Here is a 26,553-nt window from a genome sequence, read left to right as displayed (position 1 = left end):
ATGCCAATGCCCTTTCCAGGATCCACAACCTCGTCGCTCAATTTTGACCACCTGTTTGAGATGGGGGAATGGGTATGTAGTAAACTAACTTTTGCTCCTCCCCATCTTCTGAGACACCCAGCTAATCCAGTCCATCATCCTGGATCCTCTATCCAGTCTGTCCATTACACCAAGCAGATATGACTGTGCTCACCTTGAGTGTAATACCTAACCTTTGCTTCTTTCTACTCAAACTCCCTTCAGAATTTGTAACCCTCAACCTTCCTGTTTCCCTGATGGAGAACCTGGATCTAATTACAACCCCCTCCCCCCCCGCCAATGAATCCAAATAAATCATTCTCTGAAATTTATAACAAGATGATTTTCAATTTATTAACCAACCAAGCTACTTTGCCCCTTTCAGAGTAAATACATTTTCTCTGGTATTTATATTATAAACCAGGTGGCATAGTAGTGCAGTGGTTAGCATTGTTACCTTACAGTGCTGGGTGTCAGGGAGACTACAACTTAGTCTGTTACTACTTACATCTGTACGTCTCAGAAATCCAGTACATAACCCAACAGCTAGGACTGCTTTCCACAAAGATCTGTTGTCTCCTCAGCCCCATAAGACCTACAGTACACTTCTTCCTTAAAGTCTAAGCTGATACTGAGATACAAGAAGAGCTTCATATCCAGATGGATGCTGCACATTAGTGGTGGTGGAGGGGAGTCACCATTACTTGTAAAGCGCTTTGAATGGAGTGTCCAGAAAAGTACTATATAAGTGTAAGCGATTATTATCATTATTATTACTGTATATGTGTTCCTCTCACACACATTTTCTCGATCCTTCCTCCAAGCCATTGCACCAGTATAAAATATGCTGTTAGGCTCACCTGGGTGAATATGTGTTCATGATTTACTACCATGATCTCTAGACTTTCTACAAAGCCATTTTTTAATAAATGCTATGTACATTGCTCTTCTCAGTATTATCTCTTTACACTGGATACAAATTCTATATTCAGTACATAGGAGGGGGCAAAAATGGGCAGGACTAAGATCTAACCTTCCTCAAGAGCCTCTGTTATAAACTCCATTTGGTATTATTTATGAACAATGTCATAACTATTGCAAGAGTGTAGTAGGTTCAGATAAGTTGGAGATTCTTGTGTGAAACCACACTTCCCACAAAGAAATTACTTTGACTGGACATGTTCAGTCACCTAACCAATTGAAATAAGACCACATGTGTCTTATTGATTATTTTTTCTTATTGAAATATCTAGTTTTATTTCACCACAGTATGGATAGCCAGTTCCTGAATATAAATTGGTAAAAATCAAGTTGAATATAAAATGAACAAAATGGCCAAAAATGACTTCAAAATCTTGCAAACTTGCTAAATGCAATGTGATTTCTTTTTGCCTTCTTTTGAGTGATAGTTGTTAGCTTTAAATACTCTTGATTATGGTGTCTCTTCAGTGCCCCTTGTAGCTAATTCTCAGAATGTATTTAGTTATACTCATGATAACTTAAGTTGTATACTTTGTATATTCTAATTTTAGGACCTTTGTTGTGTGTTTTTGTAATGTTAAATGTCAATCTAGAGATGCCTTTTGGGTGTAGCTAAAAAAAAATCCCAGACTGTGCTAAATACTGTATGGTTTACTTTTCAATGTGAAGTACAACATCAGAATATGTTTGGCTGTGTTTGTGCAATGAAATATAAATTTGTATAATAGTAGTTATCTGCACATTTATCATTTTAAAACACTAAAATGATTTAGCTTTAGGCAACCTAGAACACATTCTACAATAAAATTAAAACAGCAATGTCCTAAACTATATGTTGTCGAAACATATGATAAGAAAACAGTAAAGATTAACTGCATACTGTATGCCTTCTTTAGGTCTTCCTTTATGTCTCAGTGTGAATTTAACCTCTGCTTGTCTACCCACCCAATGTACACGATGCAAAAAGAAATACTGTATAGCAAGTTCTATGCAGTAAGGCAAAACCCAACATCCATATGCTCCCACAGTGTTTTGTGAAAATGAGTTTAATGTATGAACAATGTGAACAATGCTTTTACGTACATGAGTGTACATGAATGAGCTCAGATGTTCATTAAGCTTTGCACACCTGGAATTACAATGTAAGAAATATTTGACAGAATAACACATGACTGGTCACGCAATATTGTATATGATTAGTAAATGCTTATATGTGTTTTGTAAATACTTTATCAGTATTTAAAAGTTTCTTAATTTTATTAAAACAAAATTGGTCACAAAAACCTAAATTGTTGATATGGGTCAGGACGAGAAAGGCCACAAAATGGATTCCAGTGTGTCTGCTTATGAATAATAAGCCAAAAGCTACATAACCTTGCAACTCGCAACTGGTAGCCCACTGAAGTTAAGCAGGTGGGATCCTGGTCAGTACCTGGATGGGAGATCTCCTGCTAAAGTTAAGGTTGTTGCTGGAAGTGGTGTTAGGGGGGCCAGCCGGGGGTTGCTCACCCTGCAGCCTGTGTGTGTCCCCATATAATGACAGGGACACTATACTGAAAAAAGGTGCCATCCTTCTGATGAAATGTAAAACTGAGGTCCTGACTCTTGGGGGTCATTAAAAATCCCAGGGTGCTTCTCAAAAAGATTAGAGGTGTTACCCTGGTGTCCTGGCCAAATATCCCCCTGGCCTTTACCAATCATGGCCTCTTAATAATCCCCATCTCTGAACTGGCTTCATCACTGTGTTCTGGTCCCCACTGATAGCTGGTGTGTGGGGAGTGCACTGGCACACTATGGCTGCCATCACATCATCCAGGTGGATCCTGCACATTTGTGATGGTGGAGGGGAGTCCCCATTACCTGAAAACTGCTATATACAGTACGTGTAAACAATTATTAATATTAATAATCAGGTGTTTTTGTAATGAAATACAGAATTATTAAATAAAACAACTAGACTAGTGTTTTGTATTTAAGTATAAATCACCTTTATTCATCAAAGACTCACAAATACCTAGCTACAATAATTTGGTCGCAGGTTTAGATTTACACTTATATTATTGTATAGCAACAATTATGATCTCTCTTTCAGAAGTCCATTTTTTTCCTTTCATTTCCATCTTAGATCTGTTGTCTGCGAAAGAGGGATTTCACATTTGAATAGGCTTGCTTGGTTTTATCTTCAAGCGGTTTAGTTCCTCATTACATTGTGCACCACCTCCACAGTTCTGTGCTGAAAAAAAAAACAGTGTCTTCTGAAAAAGCTTTTTCTACGAAGACCATAAGGAAATAACATGGGGAAAATATCTCTGTCACACCACCTTTGCTACATCACACCACAGGTTGCTTTCTGTCTCCTTTGTGTATAGCACAGAGGGCATGGTAAATGTCCCTTTGTGACACGTCAGCGTCAGCATTCAGCACAGTAACCTCTGCTAAACAGTGTGACATCATGACATTGTTTGTTCCTAACATGGATACTTTTTTTTCTTTCATATCATTATGCAACAGCAATAGCCCTGGTATTGGTCATGTGTTTTAAGTCTGAAAATAAGTGAGAAATGTGCAGCAGGAAACAAAAGCACTTACAGTGAGCAATTGCTTTGATCATGCTGGCCTTATGAGAAGCTGGCCTCATTTGGTAACATTTTTTAAGAGTAATATGTACTGTATAACAATTGACCTGATTGTTCTTACATAGTTAATTTACAAAGACTTGTAAAACTAAATAAATCAACAATGAAGAGCAATAGCAACCTATAAACAAGTTTGCAATAACTTAGCTTTTTAAACTTTGCAATAAGAATAAGTTTTAGAGCAATAAAATTTTAATCTAATTTTCAAAATACAATACAATAAAAAACATTGGCACAACTCTAATACCATATTCATATTTTGTAAAACCCATAAAATCAAGAATATTTACTGAACAGACAGTAGTTTATACACTGATGATTATACTGTAAATATACAGTATATATTGTTATTAATGTTCTTTGGAGGAGGAGTAATGTATCTTATTAAATTGACCTTGTACTCAGGCTGTACTTTGATGTCAAATATCAATGGTCAACTGATTTGTACTGTGGAATTTGGACCAAGAGTGTGACCACTCGTACCTTAAGAAAAGATTGCTTAGGGTGCACAGAAGCTCACTTTGTTCTATCCTCAATGTCTAGGATAGCCCTACAAAGAGGTGGAGTGTCCTTGTTGACCACTACATATATTGTGGGAGTAATATGGTAATTGCTCACCAAAGAACTTCACCCTTATGTGCAACACTATTCAACATTCTCCATTTACATTCATCCAGACAGACCTTGTCAGAATTAGTTTTTAGGCTGATTCTGTTTTCCTGACAAACACATTTTTTTTGCAAAAGTAATAATAATAAGCTTTATTTTATAGAACGCCTTTAAAGGTGGCTTCTCAAAGCGCTTTACAGAATGACAACAACAATGAATAAAAAGAATACACAAGATAAAACACAATTACAATATACAGAGGAGACCGTGGATGGTGGTACTAAGAAAAGCAGAGGGGTGAAGAACGGAACCAGTTAAGTAAAGGCTTTTCTAAAGAAGAGGGTTTTGAGTCTGGATTTGAAAGAGTTTAGAGAAGGTGACTCTCTGATATCCTTGGAGAGAGAGTTCCAGAGCTTGGGGGCATAACAGGAGAAGGCCCTGTCACCCATACAATGTAGATGGGCTTGGGGGACAGTAAGGAGACCAGAATTAGAAGAGCGAAGGTTGCGAGGTAGGGAGTAGGGCGATAATAGTTCAGACAGGAACTGAGGTGCCAAGCCATGCTGAGCCTTATAGGCGAGCATGAGGATTTTAAAGTCTACACAAAATTTGACCGGAAGCCAGTGCAAGGACTCCAGGATAGGAGTAATATGATCATTTGCACTAGACCTGGTCAGGATTCTGACTGTTGAATTTTGGACATTAGTAGGTCATCACACTATGAATATTCAGTTTTTTAGTAAGCAATGGATGGAAGGGGTAGCCATATACAATAATCATGTCTTGTTATGTTTTTGTTATGTTTTGGATTCTCCCTTTCCTTCTCGAAGCTACGTGTTTTCTTCAAGGATGAAAGGTGACAGCACAGTACCCTACTGACTAGGAATTTTCCAAATTGGGTTTTTTGGTGAGCACCTTTCAATTTACATACTGGAGAGTACTGTGAAATTGCTCTAGGCATCATACTTGTTCTCTGTGTACTTAATATTGTCATATGAATATTTGCCATGTTGATCAGTCTGCTAACCTGAAAGACCTGACACTTACAATTGTTTTCACCTAAATAGCAAGAAATTGGATGAATAATCTATAATCACTGTGATTGAGGAATCAATGAAATGAAACAGATTTAACTGTACTGTAAGTAGAGAAAGAGTAGGCTTTTCTCCACACAAGTCAAATGATGCATTGTGATTTTAGTCCTGATCAAATACAAAATATTGAATTGAATATTATTGGATCAGCACAAATTAGTTAGGACACCATTCTATTGAAACATTTTGCTTGTATAGTAAAACTGTAAAATATACGGACAGATACAAGTGTAAAGACAATTGGAAAACTCCAATTTGTTAACAAAAACAAATAGAATAAAAGAGTCCTTAATCCTATGAGAAAGTTGAGGGCCCCCAGTCTAACTACACAATTCATGTAGAAATTGTTATCAAGTACAAAGACTAGCTAGAGCATATGAGCATATTCTCGAAAGCTGGTTTCTGGATTAACCCATGTCCATTTCATTTAATCACTAGGAAATGGACATGGTCTCTGAGATGCATGAAGCCATTTTGTTTTTGTCCTATTACCAACACCATTGTAATTCATTTATGACACTTAACTAGGAGCTCAAGTATACATTTACAACTACTGCTGGAGATCCACAAACAACAGAAGCTCAGTTTTATGCCTTAAGTACTGTACAAAGCACAAGGAAGTTGATTAATTCAGTAACATACAAGTAGTCAGTGACAGATACATGTATACAGTATGCCTGAAGCAATTAACCCTCTTAATTTACACCCTTAATCCACCATTAATTTAAACTAGCTTCCATGATACAGAAAAGGCACAATATGTTACAGCAAACCTGAACAACAGCACCACTGTTGCCACACATTATCAGCCAGTAATATGTTGTTGGTAGTATCTCCCAGGCTGAAATGTATAAATTACTGTAAGTTGTCTGCATCTGAATCATTGGTGAAAACATTATTTCCTACCCCTTCTTGAGACGAAAAATGTACAGTTTTCTTTAATTATTAACAAAACACCTTTACAATTTCCTGTTAGATTTATATTGAGACAGAATATAGTTCTTCTTATTGAGATTGTCTAGATACTAGTGTCTGAATTATAAAATGACTGATTATCTGGATGAACTGGCTTATGATTGATCAAGATCACCTGTAGGGGTTACAGGAAGAAAAAACTCAAGCACTGAGGGAATAGTTCTCTTCTGTACAGCTTGAAATGTTATCTTTAATCCTTCCATCTTCTTTCTGCACCTGTATCACAAGCACAGCACCATGTTGACCTACACTGTTCTTCTTTTGGTATACATTTATATTAAATTTGGAATTTGGTTTTCCAGATTTATGTATTTACACAGATACAAAAGACATTTAGCCTCCCACTAAAAGTCTAGCCTCCTCCATCACTGTGCCAGGCCTGAACAGTTTCACACTGTCTTCCATAATCATCTTCCACATGAACTCTTGTGTCTATACATTGCAACATCTTGACCACCTGTGGCCAGCATTCTAGTTAAGGAACTTGTTTACTCTTTTCAAACAAGCATCCCTGGGAAGAGAGATGATGATGAAAGGGGGGATGGATTGTTGGAAAGCTTGTAATGGAGTATAAAAGTGTAATTCCTCTCTACTATCCCCTATCCCCACAGTCTGGAGTCACTTCTCTTTGTGGGCTACTCCAGGATATCAAGGTAGACCGGGGGACTCTTAACCAGTGTAGTGAGGCGGTTGTAGATGTCTTTGATATTGAGCCTCTGCTGTGGTTCTCTTTGCCAGCAGCCCTGCATGATGAGGTGGACCTCCTTGGGACAAGTGCGTGGGCGTTCCAGCTCCCTGCCTTGAGTAATGCATTCTATAGCCTGAAGAAATGGAAAGAAAAAATATGAAGAAATTTCCTGTTATACAGAATAGTGCATATTTATTAGACCACCATATTAGACCACCTAAGCAAATGCCTTTTTTTTTCGTGCATAGAATGAAATGTGTTTGTTCTCATTCAGAGCTTAATCTTGAACATTCTTACCAAACCTTCTGTAAAACTAATTCAATACTAAAAGAAATAGTATTTTTCCTTTTTCCTGTAAGCTTTTTGGTTTCTTGTCTTCCTGGATGACGTCAGTTGGATTAGCTTCCTCCGAGGTGCAAAGCACACAGGATTAAATTATTGTAATGATTTTATTATTCTTGTCATTGATATGAGATTTAAAGTTAGAGGATGATGTAAGCAAAGACAACATGTGATGTCAATACGAAACAACCAAACAAAAAAAAATGCAGAATATACAGTAAATACACATAAGTATATATAATCAATTCTGTGGACCAACTTGGCAATTATTTCACATTGTACATTATTTGTGAATACATTGTCCTATTATGTTAACCAACAAGTCTGCATGGATACAAATAGTGAAATGCAAGTCCCAAAACTACTAGGTAGGAAGTTTGCATTGTGCAACCTAAAGTAAAACTTTTCTGAAAAGCACATAGATGAAGCATCCAGAGTATAATTGATCAAATTTCCTATTCTGTTTTCTCTTACATTTTTAAAAAGCTTTAATCGGCAACAACCTATTATATAAAATCACAACCTTCACAGAAATAAAATTGTTGCTGAACATGTTTCTTTTTAAATAAGGAATAATAAGAGGGTGGGCAAACAAATGTGATACTATTGGTTCAAGTAGATGACACAGAGTTGTCAAATTCTAAATGAGTCAGGATTGGGCAATCACATAATTGAATTAATTATGAGTGGCTTTCAATCACTGCTGTGAATTCTATATCTTTTAAGGGTTTCTTTTTTAAGTCTTATCCAAAACCTCTTGGGTAGAGTGCCTTTAAATATCTACAGTATCTGATCCCTCTAGCTCTCCTTCTTAATTAAGCCCAACGTCAATCTGGGGGCTGATAATAGAGAAAATTAGATTAGCAAGGTAAAATGAAGTAAATGCAAGGGTGGATGACGGCAAATTAGATTAATGTAGAGGGAACAGGGGAAAGGTGATCCACCTCTTACTCCCCCAGTCCCCCATGCCGTTACCGAAAGAGTCCACTTTCTATAATGGTACCACCGCAGCCTGTTGGACTCCAGCACATTTACTAGCTCATATTTCCATAAAGTGGGAGCTGGTCTAGTGTCATTAGGCAAGTCTCTGTCTGCCTCTCCACTCTCCTCAGCTGCCATTTCTTCTTAAATTGGAGTTGGCTGTTTCCTTGCAAGAACTGAGGAATAAGAGGTCCTGAAAACACCAAGAGAAGGGAGAGAGGTCGGGGTACAGATGAGAACACCAGCAGCATTGTTATCAGGGCTTCCGCAGTGTTGTTCTTCAATCTGGGTTGGAAAGACTTTCAGAATATAAAGTCTTTTGTTGTAAAAGCATAGCACATAATACAAGCTGCTAGCTTTTAACATCTCTTTTAAAATAGCAAATTGATTAAACTTGGGTTTCTTTTCAACAAAGCTCTTAAATGTGAAAATAAAATCTGTACTGATGGGTTTGTTGACTCAATTCCAACTGCTTGTTAAAAGGGAGACTACCATCCTAGTCTTTTATTTTTTAACTTTCTTTTCTTTTTTTATTTGTATTATTTCTTATTATTCTTTTTTTTACCCATTTAGTAAGTTACACAAGGCTATGTCTATAGATGGGCAGTACTGCGGTCTTGCAGTGCTGGGGCACTGGCCTGAATTCCTGTGGTGCTATTAGCATGGAGTTTGCATGTTTTCTCTGTGTTTGAGTGGTTTTCTAGTTATTTAACATGTGGGTTAATTGACTTCTGGGAAGATTGTCTCTGGTGTGAGTGTGTGTCAGTGTGTTCCCTGTGATGGACTCCTGTCCTGTCCAGGGTGTATCCTGCCATGTACCTGTACATGGTTTGTGGAAAGGCTCTAGCTCCTCTGCAACCCTGTATTGGATAAAGTGGTTAGAAAATGGATGATCTGTTTCCATTACTTAGACTTGGTTTAACAATGCAGCTATAAAGGAAAGTGAAGAAGACATAAAGAAACATTAACAGCATCACACAATTAAGGCAGCTTTCTATAATATGAGCTCTTTAGATTATGTTACATGACTAAAATCTAAAGGGATCACATTAATTGTCCACCTTAGGGGTACAGCACTCCCTCTACATCAGGGTCGCAGCCCAATAGTGAAGGAATTCAGGAAGGCAGAATAGACAGACGGTTAAACTGAACAATGTACTTGTGTGACTTGGTATTTGTTTGAACTGGAATTTGCATGAGAAAGGATAAAAGAATACTGTAAGGCAGCTAGCAGGAGCAAGTGTTCTTGAGTATCAAAACCACGAACCAAGGTCAGGGAAGATGGAAAATTACTGAATATACAGTATGCCTCATCCATATGCCTTATCCACCCTGAGAAACATACAGTAACATGTATATAAGCTGCTGAAAACTTGCATTCTGTGCTATCTCCTGCAGTGGCACCAACACATTATAAAAATGTAGGTTTTGAGACAGTTCTCCTGGGTACTAATTTCACCAAGTAAAGACCGGGGGCAAAACCCATTTGAGCTTTTTTGTCAACTGTGATAAAAAACTGTATTCTGTTGTCCAGATGGTCAGTTTAACCACTACAAATACCAGTTCTGGAGAGTTGCAGTGTTAGAAGCTTTTTGTTAAATACCAAAGTGATCTGATTTAATTTGACCAGCTTTACACTTTGTTCCTGGTACTGGGCATCTAAAGGGATCTGTTGTATTATAGGTCTCCATGGCTGAAGTTGTGCACCAATTATTGTATGTTATGTTACCTCGCTGTTGGAGAGCTGGTACCAGGGTTGTTTGCCATATGTGAAGATCTCCCACAATACCACTCCAAAGCTCCAGATGTCACTCTCTGTGGTGAATTTCCTGTACATAATACTTTCTGGAGGCATCCAGCGAATCGGCAGCATAGTACGGCCTCCCACCTGGTAACCAAAGACGACATTGAAAAGTGCAAACTGTCAGGGATGTCGGAAAGGACAAACCCCGGAATGGCAGAAGAGCAAAAAGACCCTATGCGTAGCAGCGAGACGGGGGTTAGCCCAGGCTCAGCTGTTCAGGAAATGCCGTATAGAAACCTATGCCCTCAGGTAGCGGACGTGGGGCGACGTGGTGCTAGGCGGGTCTCAGGACATCCGAACGTCAATGCTGAGCGAAAGCAAATGAAAGACCCAGAAATATATAGCCCTTGAGAGAGAGAAACAACGGAAGGACAGCAAAGCACCGGAAACAACAGACAGGACAGAGTAGGAGAGCCTTCTGGCTGCAGAGGGCGTGACACAAACGTATCCATCTGGGTTCCAAATCAATATGTACTATGCTATAATGAACAGAAACACACTAGCAGCGAGAAGTATCACATTTGTAACTCTAGTCACTCTGGACTACTGTAATTTTCAGACTAACGAAAGCAGTTCATGTTTGGAGGAGGAGCCATGTACTCTTTCTCTGTCCTTCGGGAATGAGCTCTGGCATGCTGTAATCCCCTCCAGTATAAACAATAAAAATAGATGGGTGAATCTTCCTGGTTAGAGCAGTGGTGATGGCTCAGCATATTGCATGTCCCTTGATTCCTGAAGACTGTAAAGTAGTAACAGATCAGACAAAGCTGTGAAAAGGAAAACAGATGCAACTGGTCCCATAAAAGATAGGATACATGTGCTTTAAAAAGGTTACAAAGATGTGGCTGATGTGTTATTTTATACAGCCAAAGTACTTAAAGGTAGCACTTGCCAGATGCAATACCTTCAACAGAAAACACTGTTCTGACCACACATGATGATAGTGATTCATATAGTCTTTTCTTAGTGGAGTGATCCTATATTTCACAGTTCAGTGAACATCTGATTGAATTGATGCTGATGTGTAATACAGATGAAATTACGTCAGTTACTGGAATCACTGTTTTTAGTTTGGCCCATTTAAATACATGAAATGAAAACCAATTGAGATGGCATATTTATTAATTTTGTGGGGGTGATGGTCATGATAATATACTCATCCATTAGAGATGTACACTAGAGATTTACACACATATTGAAATGTTATAATAACTGTGTCCTACCCTGTAGTAATCAGTGCTATAAATGTCCCGGGACATGCCAAAATCTCCAATCTTCACCACCATTCCCTCCCCCACCAGGCAGTTCCGGGTGGCCAGGTCTCGATGCACAAAGTGAAGAGAGGCAAGATACACCATTCCTGAAGCGATCTGGGCTGCGATCTGTAGCATTTGAGGCAGGGTCAGTTGGCCAAGTGGGGGAGCTTTTCCTTCCTCTAATATCCGGGCATCTGGACCATGAGCCCTAACAAAATGCAGAGAACTGGAATGTCACAGATGGTCCAACATAACATTCATAGAAGGCTGGATCTTTGGTGTACATACCTTTGATATATTAATGTATTAATACAAAAGCAAGACCAAGGTTACTCATATAGCAGAACTGCAAGACTCATTTTAGGTTTTGCAAGATTCATAACACAAATATTTTGTTAGCTTGTTAGCCTGTTGCTGTCACGGTGGACATCCCTCCTCTACAGGGCGCTCCATTACTCTTGTCATTAGTTCCGTGTGATTGTATGTTCTCCCGGTGTGCCTTGTTTGTCTTTTTCTATATAACCCCAGCGCCTCAAGGGCTCAGGGCTCAGCAATGGACTGCAGATGTCTAGAGGCCCGCCTACTACCAGGCTATGGCTTGCCTGAGGGCATAGGCCTCATCCCCGACATCCCTGATCTCTGAGCCCGGGCCCTGGAGGACGTCGCCCCGTGATCCCTCGACGTTCTTGTGTTTGTGTTCCCCCCTCCCGGGGATTTTAGCCTTGTTCTTGTCTCTGGATGGATCTCTAGGTATCGGAGTTTTGGACTGTGCCCTGACCTGCTTGGACTTGGTTGCCTTTGGTTATTCCCTTGTGCACCCGTTCATGTACCGTCTCTGTTCACTAGCATCACCAATAAACCCTTGTGTCTCTTCCCTGAAGTCTGCCTCCTGTCTACCTCCTCGCTTAGGGTCTTACAACAAACCTGGGATTGCTGAACCACATCTGTGACAGTTGCCTTGTTATGTGCACATTTGCATAGAAAGATACACCAGAGGTCAAATAATATGCAATACTTTGCATCTGTAATTTATTATTGAAATGTATTTACAGACTTTGATAAGTGTTTTTGGTAGTTGATGATTATTACAAAACACAGTAATACATAGCTTTAGTATAATGTGTAAGTATATAGCATTATAACTGTAACACTATGCAGAATAAAATACTGGGAATAAGACCAAGGGAGCTAGTTTTATACCTATACCTGTATGAAGTAAGCTATGAAAATAAATGTATTAACATATTTGATGCATTAATTTTTGCAATTCATATATATGAAAATAGCATATGGCACATTAGCATAAAATGGCTTTTCAACAGATGTTTGAATAACAGTTGTAAATATGCTAAAACATTTTGTTTTTAATTCTGATCTGCTCCTTGGTAGGGTGCATGTTGATGGATTTATCTTGGAATTGCATAATAATTCGACATACAGGACAGGTGGCATTGGGGGGAGTAGATGGCGCCATATTTAAGCTGTCTGGTGGAAATATGTTCCATCGGTCGATGAATATGCATTTTTCTCCAACAATTAAGCAAAGCTTCTTCACCATGCCCTTTTGACATATGGCACAGAGTTAATGGCTGGCTTATGGGCTTTGAATCATCACTAATGCGTATATGTATGTTGGTGTGTATCTCTGTGACAGTCCCAGGGGACTAAAAGACCAGCTTTCAGTCTCCTTGCCATGCAGCTGCATCATTAGTCATTATTTCAATGTGCTAAGGCTTCATACAGACCAACCAGCTAGTGGTACTTCCCTGACCAAAATGTCCCACACATTTTCCATGTCGGCATTTTGGACTGTTATGAGTGAATATCAACATTAGTTGCACCAGAGTTTATTATTATTTTATTATTCTTTGTAACTTGTGTTGATGGTTATTGATGTGCTGAAATGCCAACTGCTGTTTCCGGGTAGACTTTTTTTAATTCATAGCTAAACTATATTTGGGATAGAGCAGTAGAGCCCATTATAAAAATTAAAAATCACATGGACAATATCTAGAGGAATAAAAGTTTATTCATAGCATTCTTTGTTTAAAATGTTTCAAAATGAAGTCAGCATCTTCACTACATCCCTGTTTAAAAAAACATATATTTTTTTACAAATTCATCCACTCAGGTTGTGCGTCAAAACTCATTACTGAACCAAAATGACTTTGCTATACTCATACGCGGTATACTGAATCTGGCCAAAGAGGACAAATAGGTGGCACTTGTGGTGCGTTAGGTATTAGTGAAAACATTAGCTTCATTCAATGTTGTTCTACCTATTTAGTATATTAATATGGAATATTAATATGGAATCATGTAACTAAAGGGGTATTTTAATTGTAGCTGAAAACAAAAATACTTTCTGAACGTCATTAACAATATTAATTTATTAATTTAAATATAATATAATTATATAGCTGGTAGTGGTAGTGTATTCCACTTTCTTCATAAACATCTGCATCAAATTCTTTAATTCAGTCACAAGTTGTGGTTATTTTGGAAACATTTTGATGTGCTTGTTTTAACTACATTTTGCTGTTGTGATTGTTGTAATGAAAAATGAAACACTTTAAGTCTCGCTAGTAATACATTGGTATGCAAATTAAACTTTGTTATTGGAGGATTATTCCCAAGGGGCTCAGCAGTGTCAGAGATTTGAACCCTGACCTCAAGGACAGCAGCCCAGAATTCTACTGATAGATACATAGCCCATCAAAGAATCACTGTACCACCTGTCAGTTTTACAGAGCTCTCAGATTATCTCTCAGATTATTTAAACAAATAAAAAAGTGTTGGGTGTTATCTTTCAAGTTACAGTACCATGGCAGGTTCTTTGTGACATGCTACAAAACACCCCAGGCATTTTTAGTGGCTGCATCTGCATTTCTTTGCTAACCTAATTCCATCCATCTATTTTTAACTGCTTTATTCAATACAGGCTTGCAAGGGACACAGAGCCTATCAAGGCAAGCAATTGGCACAAGGCAGGACACAGCCTGGTCTGTCTGCCAGTCCATTGGAAGACACACACAGACACAAACACACACACACTTCAGACTACACAATTTCTCCAGGAGCACACATTGTAGTCAGTGATGAAACCTCCAAACTTGTGAGCCAATCTTGTGTGTCCTTTTCGATTTCATTTTGACTTCTAGTCTGTTTTTAAATATTAAACATGAAATGAAATTTTTCCCATCTAAAAGAAATGTTCATGCTGTGCTTCGCGGTCCCAGAGCAAGGACAACTTGAAATTAAGTGGCGTCAGAGCTGAGCTGAGCTCTAGAAGTAAGGCTGAATAGAAATTTTAATTTATATAAGAACATAAGAAAGAGAAGAAAATATATTATATAAATTATTATATTATTATATATTATTGTATATCAATTATTATATAAAAGAGAAAAGGCCATTCAGCCTATCTAACCCATTTGGTAGTTAATTAAGTAGTTAATTGATACAAGGATCCCATCCAGTGGTTTCTCAAAAGGATAACAGCATGGCTTGTTCCACATGCCCACAAAAGCCTTTGAGGATTCTGAATATATATTTTCATTATCTTCAAGGTTCAGATGTCAGTGCAGGACATTCCATTCAAATGTCTTGATTATATTAATAACCTTTTATGAAATTGTTTGTACTCATGCTCGTGTCAGGTGCTGGCTTTACTGCTTAAAGTTTACCTTATTTAATTTACATAACCAACCCAATTTAGTGTAACAGACTCCCCCATCTAATTTTCAGGGATTCTTAATTACTTCCCTCTATGTTAAGTCACTGTTTAATAAACATTAGCAAAATATTGTTAATAAATAAGAAAGGCCTAATAACCATCAAATGGACATTTTAACCAAAGCATGAGAGGGAAGAGCTAACCCAAAGTGCAGTTAAACATAAATACATGGGTAACTAAAAACTCTTTCCCAGCATTCAGAATTTGTTCCCTCCCTGCAACACATTACCACCTGTGCCACTGCTTCTTGGCCCTGTTTGTAATTTTCGTCACAGCCAGATTATCATTCCCTGCCAAGTAAGTTAAAGCCAGATCTGTATCTCAAATTTCTCACACATGAAAATGGTCAATACTGGTCTTGTTACAGAATTTAACCAAATTCCCTTTGCATTGTTTCTGACAAAGTACCAATACTTTTGTCTGTGACTGTATGTTTAGTTGTTTGGCACATCTAATATATGGGCAACCAAGCTTTACTCGAAAGGCTTGTGCCGTCCACAAATCCTAAATCATTTCATGTGCACTGATTGTGATCAGTGTGCCTGCAGATAGGGGGTCCACAACATACCTGAGGAAGCGGTTCAAGTCTCCGTGCTTCATGTACTCAAAGACCATCGCTAAGGGCTCGCCATCTGTGCAGACCCCGTAGAATCGCACAATGTGCTCATGCTGCAGCACTGTCAGGAGCTCTGCCTCACGCTGGAAGTCCTGCCGAGTTGAATCGTTGGCATCTTTCAGAGTCTGACACAGAGAGATTGGGAGATGGGGGTGTGAAGAAAAAAAGGGACCACAGTGTCTGATGAGATAAAAATTTAAACTTACTCTTCATTAATACATTTCAGACAGACTGCTTACTGCCAAGGACCTGCAAAAATAGACCCAGAGAACCTAATCTCTGCAGGATTCCTAGGTAATCTTTAAGGGTCAGCAGGCAGAGATTTGGAAAGCATGTTAACTTAATCATTTCAAATTCAGTTGTAATGGAAACCAGAAGACACTAAAAAGTGACAAAACATTAATTTTACTGGTGGGCAGCAATATAACATGTGTATAATAAAATCAAACATTTATAACATCAAGGCTTGTTTTCTGCAACTGTTTATACTATGGGCTCCCCAACACTCTTCTCAGTTTGTTGCAAAATGTCCAAAACCCTGCAGCTAGACTTCTAACTCACATCAGACCTTGACAAAATATCACTCCTACACTTCAATCATTGTCTGTTGCCTATAACATCACATATTAAATCATATTGACTTTACAGTTTACAGTTACTGACATTTAAAGCTAATCTGGCTCAATCATACATCTCTGAACTCCTTCATGTTTACACTCCCTCCTATAGATTTTTGCCTAAGACCTGTGTCTGATTGCCCTACAATTTATCCTGTATGTTTTTTTGTGTATTTTTCCCTTTTACTTTTTGTGTGGCTTTGAAAGTGGCTTTGAAAGACACTTCATAAATAAAGGTTATTAGTATTTGTATTGGTATTCCTCTTTAGAACAGAAATACAGAGCCCTGTTGTAGCCAGTGATCATTATTGGTATCAAACTAGGTTTTAGTTTAATTTAGTATAAACTGAAATTGACTCCTTTGTACACCAATCTAAGTTTAAACCTCTGACCTCATGAACACAAGATGCAGGACGTTACACTGGCAGCATATGCAAATGGAAAGCCAATCTGAAAGCCTTAAACACAAAAAAGCCAACACCTGAGGGAGTTGTATTGTACATATTCTTTCATTCCATCCCCTCTTTACCTTGATGGCAACCAGCATCTTGTCATTGTGGGGGCTGAGGTTGGCGCATTCTGCCAAATACACTTTCCCAAAAGCTCCCTCTCCCAGTTCCCACTTCAGCACAATGTCTTGTCGCTTGATGTGTTGGACACCTGCAGAGGAAAATGAAGGTCCCTTACTCATTCCCCATTTATTCACATTCAGTAGTAGTGCATGAATGTACAAAAACATTACATGACATCCTGTATAATCCGCATAAGAAACATTGTACTAGTCATATATTGCATGGTAGAGTACCACAATCTTTTTGTCAGGCCAGGAAGCATTAATATTAACAGGTGTGCATAGAGGACCAATGTATATCTATACAGTATATGAAATTCACTCAAACAAATCAAGTCTATGGAGATAGCTGTACCATGAAGCAATAAAATTGTGTCCACATTCAAATTGGACAATTGGGAATGTGTTGTTTTTGACAGAGACAGCATGCAGCAGAGGAATGACCTTGGCTAAACATGACCACTATGTGTCACACTGTTACTTTATTGTCACAGGTGGGAAATTTGCTTTGCAGGTAGGTAAAAGACACACCTGTAACACAATGCATAATACATTCAACACAACATGAATCTGTTAACAAATAAAAAAAACAAATAAAAAAGACAAGGATGGAGGAAATTAATTTGAGCTCTGACCAAAGATAGGTTTTCAGCTTAATTTTCCCAACACTGCAAACAAAAAAAAAACAAAAAACTGCATGTTTTCTTCACCTTATTTGTCATTTCTCTATGTTTTTTTCATTTAAATCCACATACCGTACCTTAAAGAGGCACACTACTGCACTGTGCCATGAACATTGCATATTGTGGAGAATATACACTCTAGTGGTTGGAAGTGATGGTGTAAGGGAGAATTTAAAAAATCAATAAAGCTACTGGGACTAGTGTAAATAAGTTCCTGAGATCCTGAAACTTCACTATGGTTGAAGATAGAGAAAAAAAGCTTTTCTTAGTTTCTCCAAAGCTACAGTAAGTAAAATCAATTCTGGGTGCAGTTCAAAATTTTCAGATATTTTCCAAAAGGTGTTTTGAAAAAGTTTATGCTGTATAACTCTGGTGAGTATTTAACAGTGCAACAGAGGTAGAGAGAGAAGTATAAAGGCTGTGAGAAGTGATAGGATCTACTTGAACATGTGCTTGGAACATGGTCACACAGCATCAGCCTACCCAGTGAGAAAAAAATGATGGTGTCCTGAGAGAATTGTTAAAGACCTCCACGCACCTGAGTGACTAGCATTGAGTTTGAAATGGGGAAGAAGAAAAAGCATAGTGAAATACTATAATGAGCAAATGGGGACCAGCTAATGGACATGCCTGAGTTTCTGGAATTACTGTCAGAGGGAAGAAGAAAATATACTTTTAGGCCACTCCCAAGTCTCTGGGGGGAGAAAACTTTCTCTGCGGGATATATTGTGTAAAGAATGATGAAAAGAAGAGCTCAGCGAGTCTGGATTTGGATTTGCCCAAATGTAGGAGTCCCCAGACATGAAGCAGGAGCCTCTGTCTTCCGAGAGTCCCAAGTGATGAGGGATAATGAGCTGCGAGCATAACAAGAGTTCATTGTGTAAATGAAGGATGAACTTGAGTGCTTGTCACCTTCATATGAGCTTTCTCTTAAGGAAAAGAATGACTGGCTGGAGATTGAGGATGAAGGTGATGCTGTTGACAAACTCTGTAATCGAAGTGCTGTATAAGCCACTCAGAAGCAAGAGCCAGCAGCTGCTGTCATCAGCACCTCTGTCGATGGGAGGGCTAAGAGTGGTGCTCCATGCCCGAGATTGAATGGCATAGATGTCATTGTTACCCCAGCAGAAAAAGGGCAGGACTACTGCAGGTGGCTCAGTGCCTCTAAAAAGAGGGTGGAGCTAATCAAGTCCCCACCACATCGGTGTAACAGGGAGAGCACAGAAAGCAACTGAATTAAATGGATGAAGTAGTTCAGGTGGGTAGCTGCGTCAGCATGTGTAGGCTACAAAGGAACAAGTAATAGGTTGATTCCATGCTCAAAAGAGAAGAAAGTAAACCAACGTTTTGGCTGTGGAGCCTTCTTTGGGTGTAAGAAAGATAGGGTTGTCAGCAAAAATAATAGAGGAGGAGGAGGTCGGAGCAGGGGAGAGACAGAGTGGCCAATCAAGTGGTGCGAGGTCAAGAGAGGTGAGGGGAGGTGTGAAATGAGACCTATAAATGAATAGAGAGAATTAGAAGAAAACAAGTCTGTCGTTGAGGGAAGGGGAAGGTGTGAACTAAGTTTCAGGATAATTTTAGTTTCTGATGTTTTTCTGCTATAGGAGTTAAGAAACCCTACTTTGAGAATGCAGATGGAGAGATCAGTGTGATCATGGCCATCAGAGGTGAAGTGAGAAACTATGGGCTTGGAGAAGTCTTTAATCTTCACAGCCCTAACATGTTCTTTGACGTGGTCTCTGAGTCCATCCATCTGTGAAGTGATGCAGAAAGTGCTCTAGCTGGTCATTAGAACATGTGGCGGCACCGACGCAGTCATTAACGTATTGCTTGTAGAGGTCAGGGACAAAGCCAGTGTAGGAAGTGAAGAAGTGTTCTTCTACCCAGCCGACAAAAATATTGGCATAGCTGGGTCCCATTCTGGTGCCCATGGTGACTCCACTAATTTGCTGGAAAAAAAAGGTTATTGAAAGAGAATGCATTAAGTGTGAGTACCAATTCTTCAAGGCGTACAAGTGTATGAGTGGGTGGATCAAGCACTGTGCATTTGTCCAGCGTGTGCTTGAGGGCTGTAAGACCTTCATTGTGAGGAATGACGGTGTAAAGAGATGTGATATCCATGGTAAAAATGTAGCATTCTGGGCCCTGAAACTGGAAATCATTACAAAGTTGGAGCGCGTGGTTGGTGTCCTTGAAATACTGTAGCCCTTCAACCAGCGGTCTCATAAGGCTGTCGAGAAAGGCAGAGATGTGAGTAGTCGGACAGTTGCATGCTGAGACAATGGGGCATCCAGGGGTGTAGAGTTTGTGGATTTTGGGGAGGAGGTAAAATTGGGATACCTGGGGATGTTCAATGAATTAAATGGTTCAATGTCTACAGTCACTTAACATATAGAAGAGACACAAGATTCTCCTGTATATGCTTATGTACAGTGCCTTGTACAGAAATCCACCAAAACCTTTCTTGAATTCTCTCTAAATTTATTCTTGAGTTTTGAACACTACCTGGCTGAGAGACCTTAGAAAGACAAATGTATTTATTTTGAAACCATGTGAACCACTATTATTATACACTGAAGGAGGCCATTCAACTAATTGTGTAACTTGTTACAGTAATATGTGAAGCATAACTAATTAAGCTTTGCCCCAGCAAGAGGATAAATAATAATGCAATCAAAATATTTGATATTTTTTGTTTTTTGCAGACTTTAAACTAATTTCTTCCATTAAAGTGCTCACTACAAGAAATTAATTTCTGATTAAAATATTCTCTTTAAAAATGTGTACAGTATGTATTGTAACATTTACATTTCAAATTGGACATCACCGGCAGGGAGTGAATACTTTTGCAAGGCACTAGAGACGTAGACGGAGCATAAATTACGTAAGCAATTTCCATACAACAAAGTCAGACACAGGAATAAAGGCAAATAGATCTGTTAGATTCACTCACACATGTCCTTGTCCTTTATGATGCCACAGAAGTACTGAGGATTTTCTATAAAGCTGGACAGGCCAGAATCCAGTGTTGCCTCAGCTGAGGAGGGAGGGCTAGCCCCAAAGTTCATGAAGTGGAGAGAGACAGCCAAGTCATCCTCTGTACCCAGGACAGCTGGCCCTGTTCAAATAAGGCATAGGGGGAACAAGCATTAGTCAAGCATTGAATAATTGGACAACCTACAAATCATCTGAATAATTTCAATAGGGGTTACAAGGATTGTCACTTCGTTTTGGAAAAGTGTTGTTTTACATGTATTAAATTGATCTTCTTTTATTAATACTTAACAACTATTAGCACTTAGATATACATTAATACAACTTTATTATAAAATAATTTTCTGACAATTGTTAAACTACACCCTAACACACACCACACAATTTAACTAACCACACAGTTTTCGCAGTTGTCACTTGCTAATCAACTTGCTTAACACTAATTACCACCTCAACTGGTTCCTCTCAATCCAGAGAAGCAGCTACTCTACTCTAAGGTTCACCTGGTTTGCTGAGCTCCTCTCCCTGCTGCTCCCTGAAGGTGCTGGACATAGCTGGGGTGTCATGGTTAATGTGCCTTTTCACTGTTTGGAAGGCTGGAACAGTGTCTCTGGATTGGCAAATTGGGGAGGTGGTCCCCAGTTTTAAAAAGGGTGACTAGAGGGTGTGTTCCAATTACAGAGAGATCACACTCCTCAGCCTTCCCAGGAAAACCTATCCAGGGTGCTGGAAAGGAGCTTCACCTTGATAACTGAGCCTTGGATACAGGAAGAAGTCTGGCCTTACAATGGCAGACCAACTCTTTGTCCACACACGGATATTTGAGGGGGTATGGGAATTTACTACTTCTGTCTCCACTTTAGTGGATTGGAGAAGGCTTACGACCATGCACACCAAGGTATGGAGAGCTAGGCCCGCTGCTGTGTGCTATCTGGTCCCTGTATTTGTAGAGAGAGAGTTCTGTTTGTGCATTCTAGGCATTAATCTGTTCAAAATGGGTGCATCTTGCTTCCTCTTTTGTTCTTGATTTCCATGGACAAGATATCAAGGCTCAGCCAAGATTTGGAGTGTATCCAGTTTGGGGAGTTGTGGCCAGCATTTCTGCTGTTTGCCTCATCTGACTGCATATCAGACCAAATTACAAACATTCATTTTTTAATATTGGCTTTTGCTTTAGCTTATTATAACTAAACCTAAGTAAATACTTCCAATGTTAAAAACCACGCCATGAAACAAAGTGGAAATAGGATACAAAAACATTTTTGCTTCTGTCCATACAGCTATAAACCTCTATAACACTCTGGTTTTGGACTGAAAACCAGGCTTTGGAATACCCAGGTTGTAGAAAAGATCAATAGGTGCAAGCCAGACCAGAAAGCTTTTCTGCAGCTGACTAACATCACATCTAATAATGCATTCAGCTAGAGAGTATAATGTAGGGGTGAGAATTACAGTAGGGCAGAGTCTCCACTTAGCGTTTTGAAAACAGTCCAAAAGGGCACAGACAGTCTCCTTATCAGTCTTCTTTAATGGCTCTTCAGCTAGCTGTGGGATCTGCCAACACTTAGCTTTCAAAACTTTAATTAAAACTCTCTGGTTTTTTAGCTTCCCCAGCTGGCTGTGGCAAACATACTTACAGCTGCACTGAAAATGAAATTGCTTCTTTCAGGTGTGCTACAATATTCCTTACAGTTAGATCCATTCAAAATCCACAGAGATCCTATCCCATTTTATATGAGATATGGAAGTGTCTGTTATTTCCTATATGCTGCCTCTCCAATTTAGTAATTGCAATTGTTAATCACCTGTGCTTATGACCCATACCATGCGGCAAATAAATATGTGCATATTCTAAGGCCTGTAATGTAAGGTGACATGCTTGTTTTTACACTGTAGGCCAACAGTGTGCTAAGTCACACAGCAACAAAAGACATGAGAAGGTGATGTTTTTCATTAGAGATACTCATTAGGGAACCACAGTCATAGCTATTGAAATAGCAAGAATTCATACTTCTGATCTCTTGGCAATATAATTATAAAACTGCCTGGAGTTCCTTATAGGCTTTGGCATTACTGTATGCTATACTGTATGCTAACAAAATAGTATATGCTATTTTGTTTAAAAATATCATATAAAGTAGATAAATCAACTTTAAGTCACAAGATCTTTTAAAAAACAATCTTAAGGAAATTGTTTCTCAAAAATACATCACTCTGTTGTCTGTTTACAATAATTAATTTGCCATATTTGACTAGCTACTGTACATAACTTTCACCCATCCATTATTAGAAAGACATTTATTATTAGTAAGCATCATGGTAACCCAGAGGGGTATGTGCAGTCTGCCAGGGAGGAGACTATTCTCCATTTAGAGACACCCATTAACCTAGCCTGCTTATATAGAGACAGTCAGGGGAAACAAAAGTGTCCAGGGAAATCCCACACGGACAAGATTGTGCCAGGTCTATTCAGAACACACCCCAGGCTGCCTGTTCTCTAACTGTAGAGAATAACTCTTCCTCTTTAGTACTAAACTGAACCCATAAGACAGACTTTTCTTGCAGTAGGACAACTACTGTGTACTGACATCCCAGTTCTTTGGTGTTCTATAGAAACACACTGATTCACAATGAAAATGAAAACTGAGCTCATGCCACATGATTCTATAACAAAGTACAGCCAGGTGTTAAGTGTTTGACATTTTACATTAATTATCTGTATAATTAAACTTTAAAAAATACATGATTTTACGTACTATCTCTAGATTTAAAATTTCTACTTTTAACAGCAGATACTAACATTCTGTTTGGTTTTTATACTTTGTAGTCTGAAAGGGATGTGTTTACTTAAACACCTACATTTCTTTTAAGTAGCCTCTTCAACCTTTATATATCTGTAGTTTATGTTTAAAGTATTTGACTAAATCAGTAATAGTGTTGCTTCTTCTGTGTGCTGGTAACAATAACTTCTACCAATTAATGCACAAAAGTTAAACTAATAACAAGCACATTTTTTCCAAGCACAGTAATTTGTGAGAAGGCGGAGGTGGGATGATGATGGGGTGGACTCACGGTGGATGCCGAACTTGGACTGCCGCCCACATTTGTTGATGACCATCAACATAATGAGGAGGAAAGTGCACGCAAACACTGCCAGTCCCACAGCTACAGACACCTGTACACAGATGCACAGACAGACACCAGTGAGCACAGCAGCTGTATACATATTGTTGTAATTCCCACTTTATTTTCAAATCCTTTACTAACTAGTTGTAACTTGTTGGTGTTTCCTTTTTATATTTGTAATTTCTGCTTAAAATATTTCACAAAATCAATAATACCTGAATGTTGTTTCTTCTGTACGCTGGTAACAATATGACAGACTTCTACCAATTAATACACAATTTACCAATTAATACCAAACACATTTTTTCCTGAAACACAGTAATTTGTGAGGAGGTGGACAGGTGGGATTATGATGGGGGGGTGGACTATGAGATAGACATACTGTATGTACTGTATGAGATGGACATATTTGCTGTTCTATAGTAGTGCCCTGGTTTTTAGAGTGCTCTACCTCTTTTGGTGATGTAAGTGCAGTGGTTTATACAGAGATACATTTCACTCACCTGAATTATGCTGTTAAATGAGACAAATGTCTCTACCCAATTCTTTTGAGAACAAAACCCTTGTGTTCCATCTAGTGAAATATCCATGATTTTTTTCAGCTGAAAGTTGTTTCTTAAAAAAGAACTGTTTCACTTTTACTTTTATTTTGGAGCAGACAACTTGGCAATTGTCTACTTCTTCAACATCCTTCTTGAAGAAGGCTCAGCAGCGACTCTATTTCCTGAGGTGCCTCAAGAACGGCAACACCGCTTCTCGAGAGAGAAAGGCACTGCAGAGAATGGTGAATGTGGCCGAGAAGATCATCGGCTGTGGTCTCACAGAGATTAAACAGCTCGATGAGGACCGCTGCTGTGGTAGAATTCTGGCCATCACAGAGGACATCACCACCCCGGGCATGAGCTCTTCACCCAACTGCCCTCAGGCAAGAGATTCAAGAGCATACGGACACTTACCACCAGATTCTTCAATAACTTTTACCCACAAGCAGTGTGATTGGTGAACACATTTGGCCGTGCCCCTTGGACCACACCTGTACACCATCTACCTCATTATGATTTTATTTATTGCACATCTCCAGTCATTGTTTACATGTCTGCATTGTTTACATTTGAACTGTTTACTTGTTTACTTGTACATTGTCTACTGTTTGTTTGTATATTGTCTTGATGCACTGTCTGCACTTTGTGTTTTACACTTTTTTTTAACAATCGAGAGACTTTCTGTAAGTAAGAATTCCATTGTACCAGTACATGTACCGGTTACATATGGCAATAAAGTTCAAGTTCAAGTTCCTCTACCATGAATACTCACACCAAAGTTCCTGTTCTCCAGGTTCTCTGTCACACTCCTGGGAGATAGGCTTGTAGGAGCTATGAAGAATAAGTGTAAAATGTTATTTATCAGACAAATTATTAAAGCAAATTTTACAAATGGCAAAAGGCAGAAATTTCACACCAAACAACATCCAAGATGTTAAAGCAGTTTTCCTCAACTCCAGCACTCGATGGGCTCATAGATTGTAATGCACCTAAGGTCAAAACTCATTGGATTATGTCCTCAAGTACTGCTACTGAGGGCCCCTGTTACAAAAGAATACCAATAAAAAAACACACCAATAAGTACGAAAACAGTACAAGAACTTCAGAGCAATGATCCCAGTTGGACAACATAATCAAATACATACATGTGTGAGTTTTACATTCAGTCATGCAGGAAGGGGTCTGGGACATATAGAATGCTGGTCTAACATAATTTAGACTGATTTTTTAATTGGGTAGTTTTTGTTGATCAAAGGACTAGAATGTCTACACATACAGTAAATATATATAAGAGTCTTCTAAGCTCAAATAAGAGTATTTTGCACAACCACTGGGTGTGAAAAATCAGATCTACTTGGATATCTTTTTCAGTTCAGGAAAATGACTAGACTTTATTGATTTTAGATTGTATTAGATTATATTGCCTCTTTTTCATGGGCAGTGTGATCTAGAAATCTATAGTGTAGCTTGCTTGCATTGGTTGATTAGTCTCCATGAACATGGAAAGACGTCTGATTAAATATTGTTACAATTATTGGTTGGGTGAGAGCTCTTAATGTAGTATAGTAAAGAACACCATGGGGGACAGCTGTGGATTTGAAATATTGTTAATTTAGCTGTCTACTATAGATATATAAGTAGAAAATATCTTGTCTTATTAAACATCCTTATCTTCTCAAGGTAATGCAGCTCTGTTTTGTGAACAAAAAAGATGGGCACAGGTATGATAAAACCATACATATACAATAGATTTGTCAGATAATCATTAACATGTTTATTTTAGGATTTGGATTTAGTACTCTTGAGTATTTATTTATTCGGCTGGAAATATAAAAACAAACTACAGTATATGACTGCAAAATGTATATCATTCAACTGCATTTCTGGTGTGAAACACGATTTCAATACTCCAAATATTTGTTGGAGAAGAAGATTAAGCAGCATCATTGGTGGAGGTGAGAGGGAAGGAGTCTGGTTAGCCAATGGAAAGGATAATAGTCTCCAAATACATTGAATGAAGTAAGAAAACATGCAGTGGTTAGGCTACATTTGTTTTCTTATACCCTTATTGTGTTATAATAATTTTAACCTTGTTCTGTGGAGGACATTTATCATGTCATAACTTAACTGTATAACATTTATTGGATTCTAATACTAATTTACAGCACAATCACTAAAGAACACATTGCATCATTGAAACACATTTTCTATCTTACAAAATAAATTAATAATAAAGCAATTAATTTGAAGAGTGCATAGTGAAGTTCTGAAAACTGTAGTATTG

At 38.5% G+C, this 26,553-nt stretch overlaps 1 protein-coding gene across 1 annotated transcript in view; it reads right to left on the bottom strand.

Moving 5' to 3' along the window:
* Nucleotides 1–6,948: 6,948 nt before the first annotated feature.
* ntrk1 (neurotrophic tyrosine kinase, receptor, type 1) overlaps nt 6,949–26,553 on the bottom strand; it is a 58,901-nt gene continuing 39,296 nt past the window's right edge. The window contains exons 10-17 of the mRNA XM_088905114.1: nt 25,042–25,100; nt 23,674–23,776; nt 20,561–20,725; nt 16,883–17,013; nt 15,689–15,861; nt 11,352–11,592; nt 10,054–10,212; nt 6,949–7,134 (exon numbers count right to left, since the gene is read on the bottom strand). Of these exons, the coding sequence (XP_088761240.1) occupies nt 6,949–7,134; nt 10,054–10,212; nt 11,352–11,592; nt 15,689–15,861; nt 16,883–17,013; nt 20,561–20,725; nt 23,674–23,776; nt 25,042–25,100 (1,217 nt within the window). The remainder of the gene's footprint in view (nt 7,135–10,053; nt 10,213–11,351; nt 11,593–15,688; nt 15,862–16,882; nt 17,014–20,560; nt 20,726–23,673; nt 23,777–25,041; nt 25,101–26,553) is intronic.

The sequence above is a fragment of the Atractosteus spatula genome, chromosome 25 (genome assembly GCF_055471065.1).
Source record: "Atractosteus spatula isolate fAtrSpa1 chromosome 25, fAtrSpa1.hap1, whole genome shotgun sequence".
In the NCBI taxonomy this organism is placed as follows: Eukaryota; Metazoa; Chordata; class Actinopteri; order Semionotiformes; family Lepisosteidae; genus Atractosteus; species Atractosteus spatula.
This window is presented reverse-complemented; position numbering and strand designations above follow the sequence as displayed.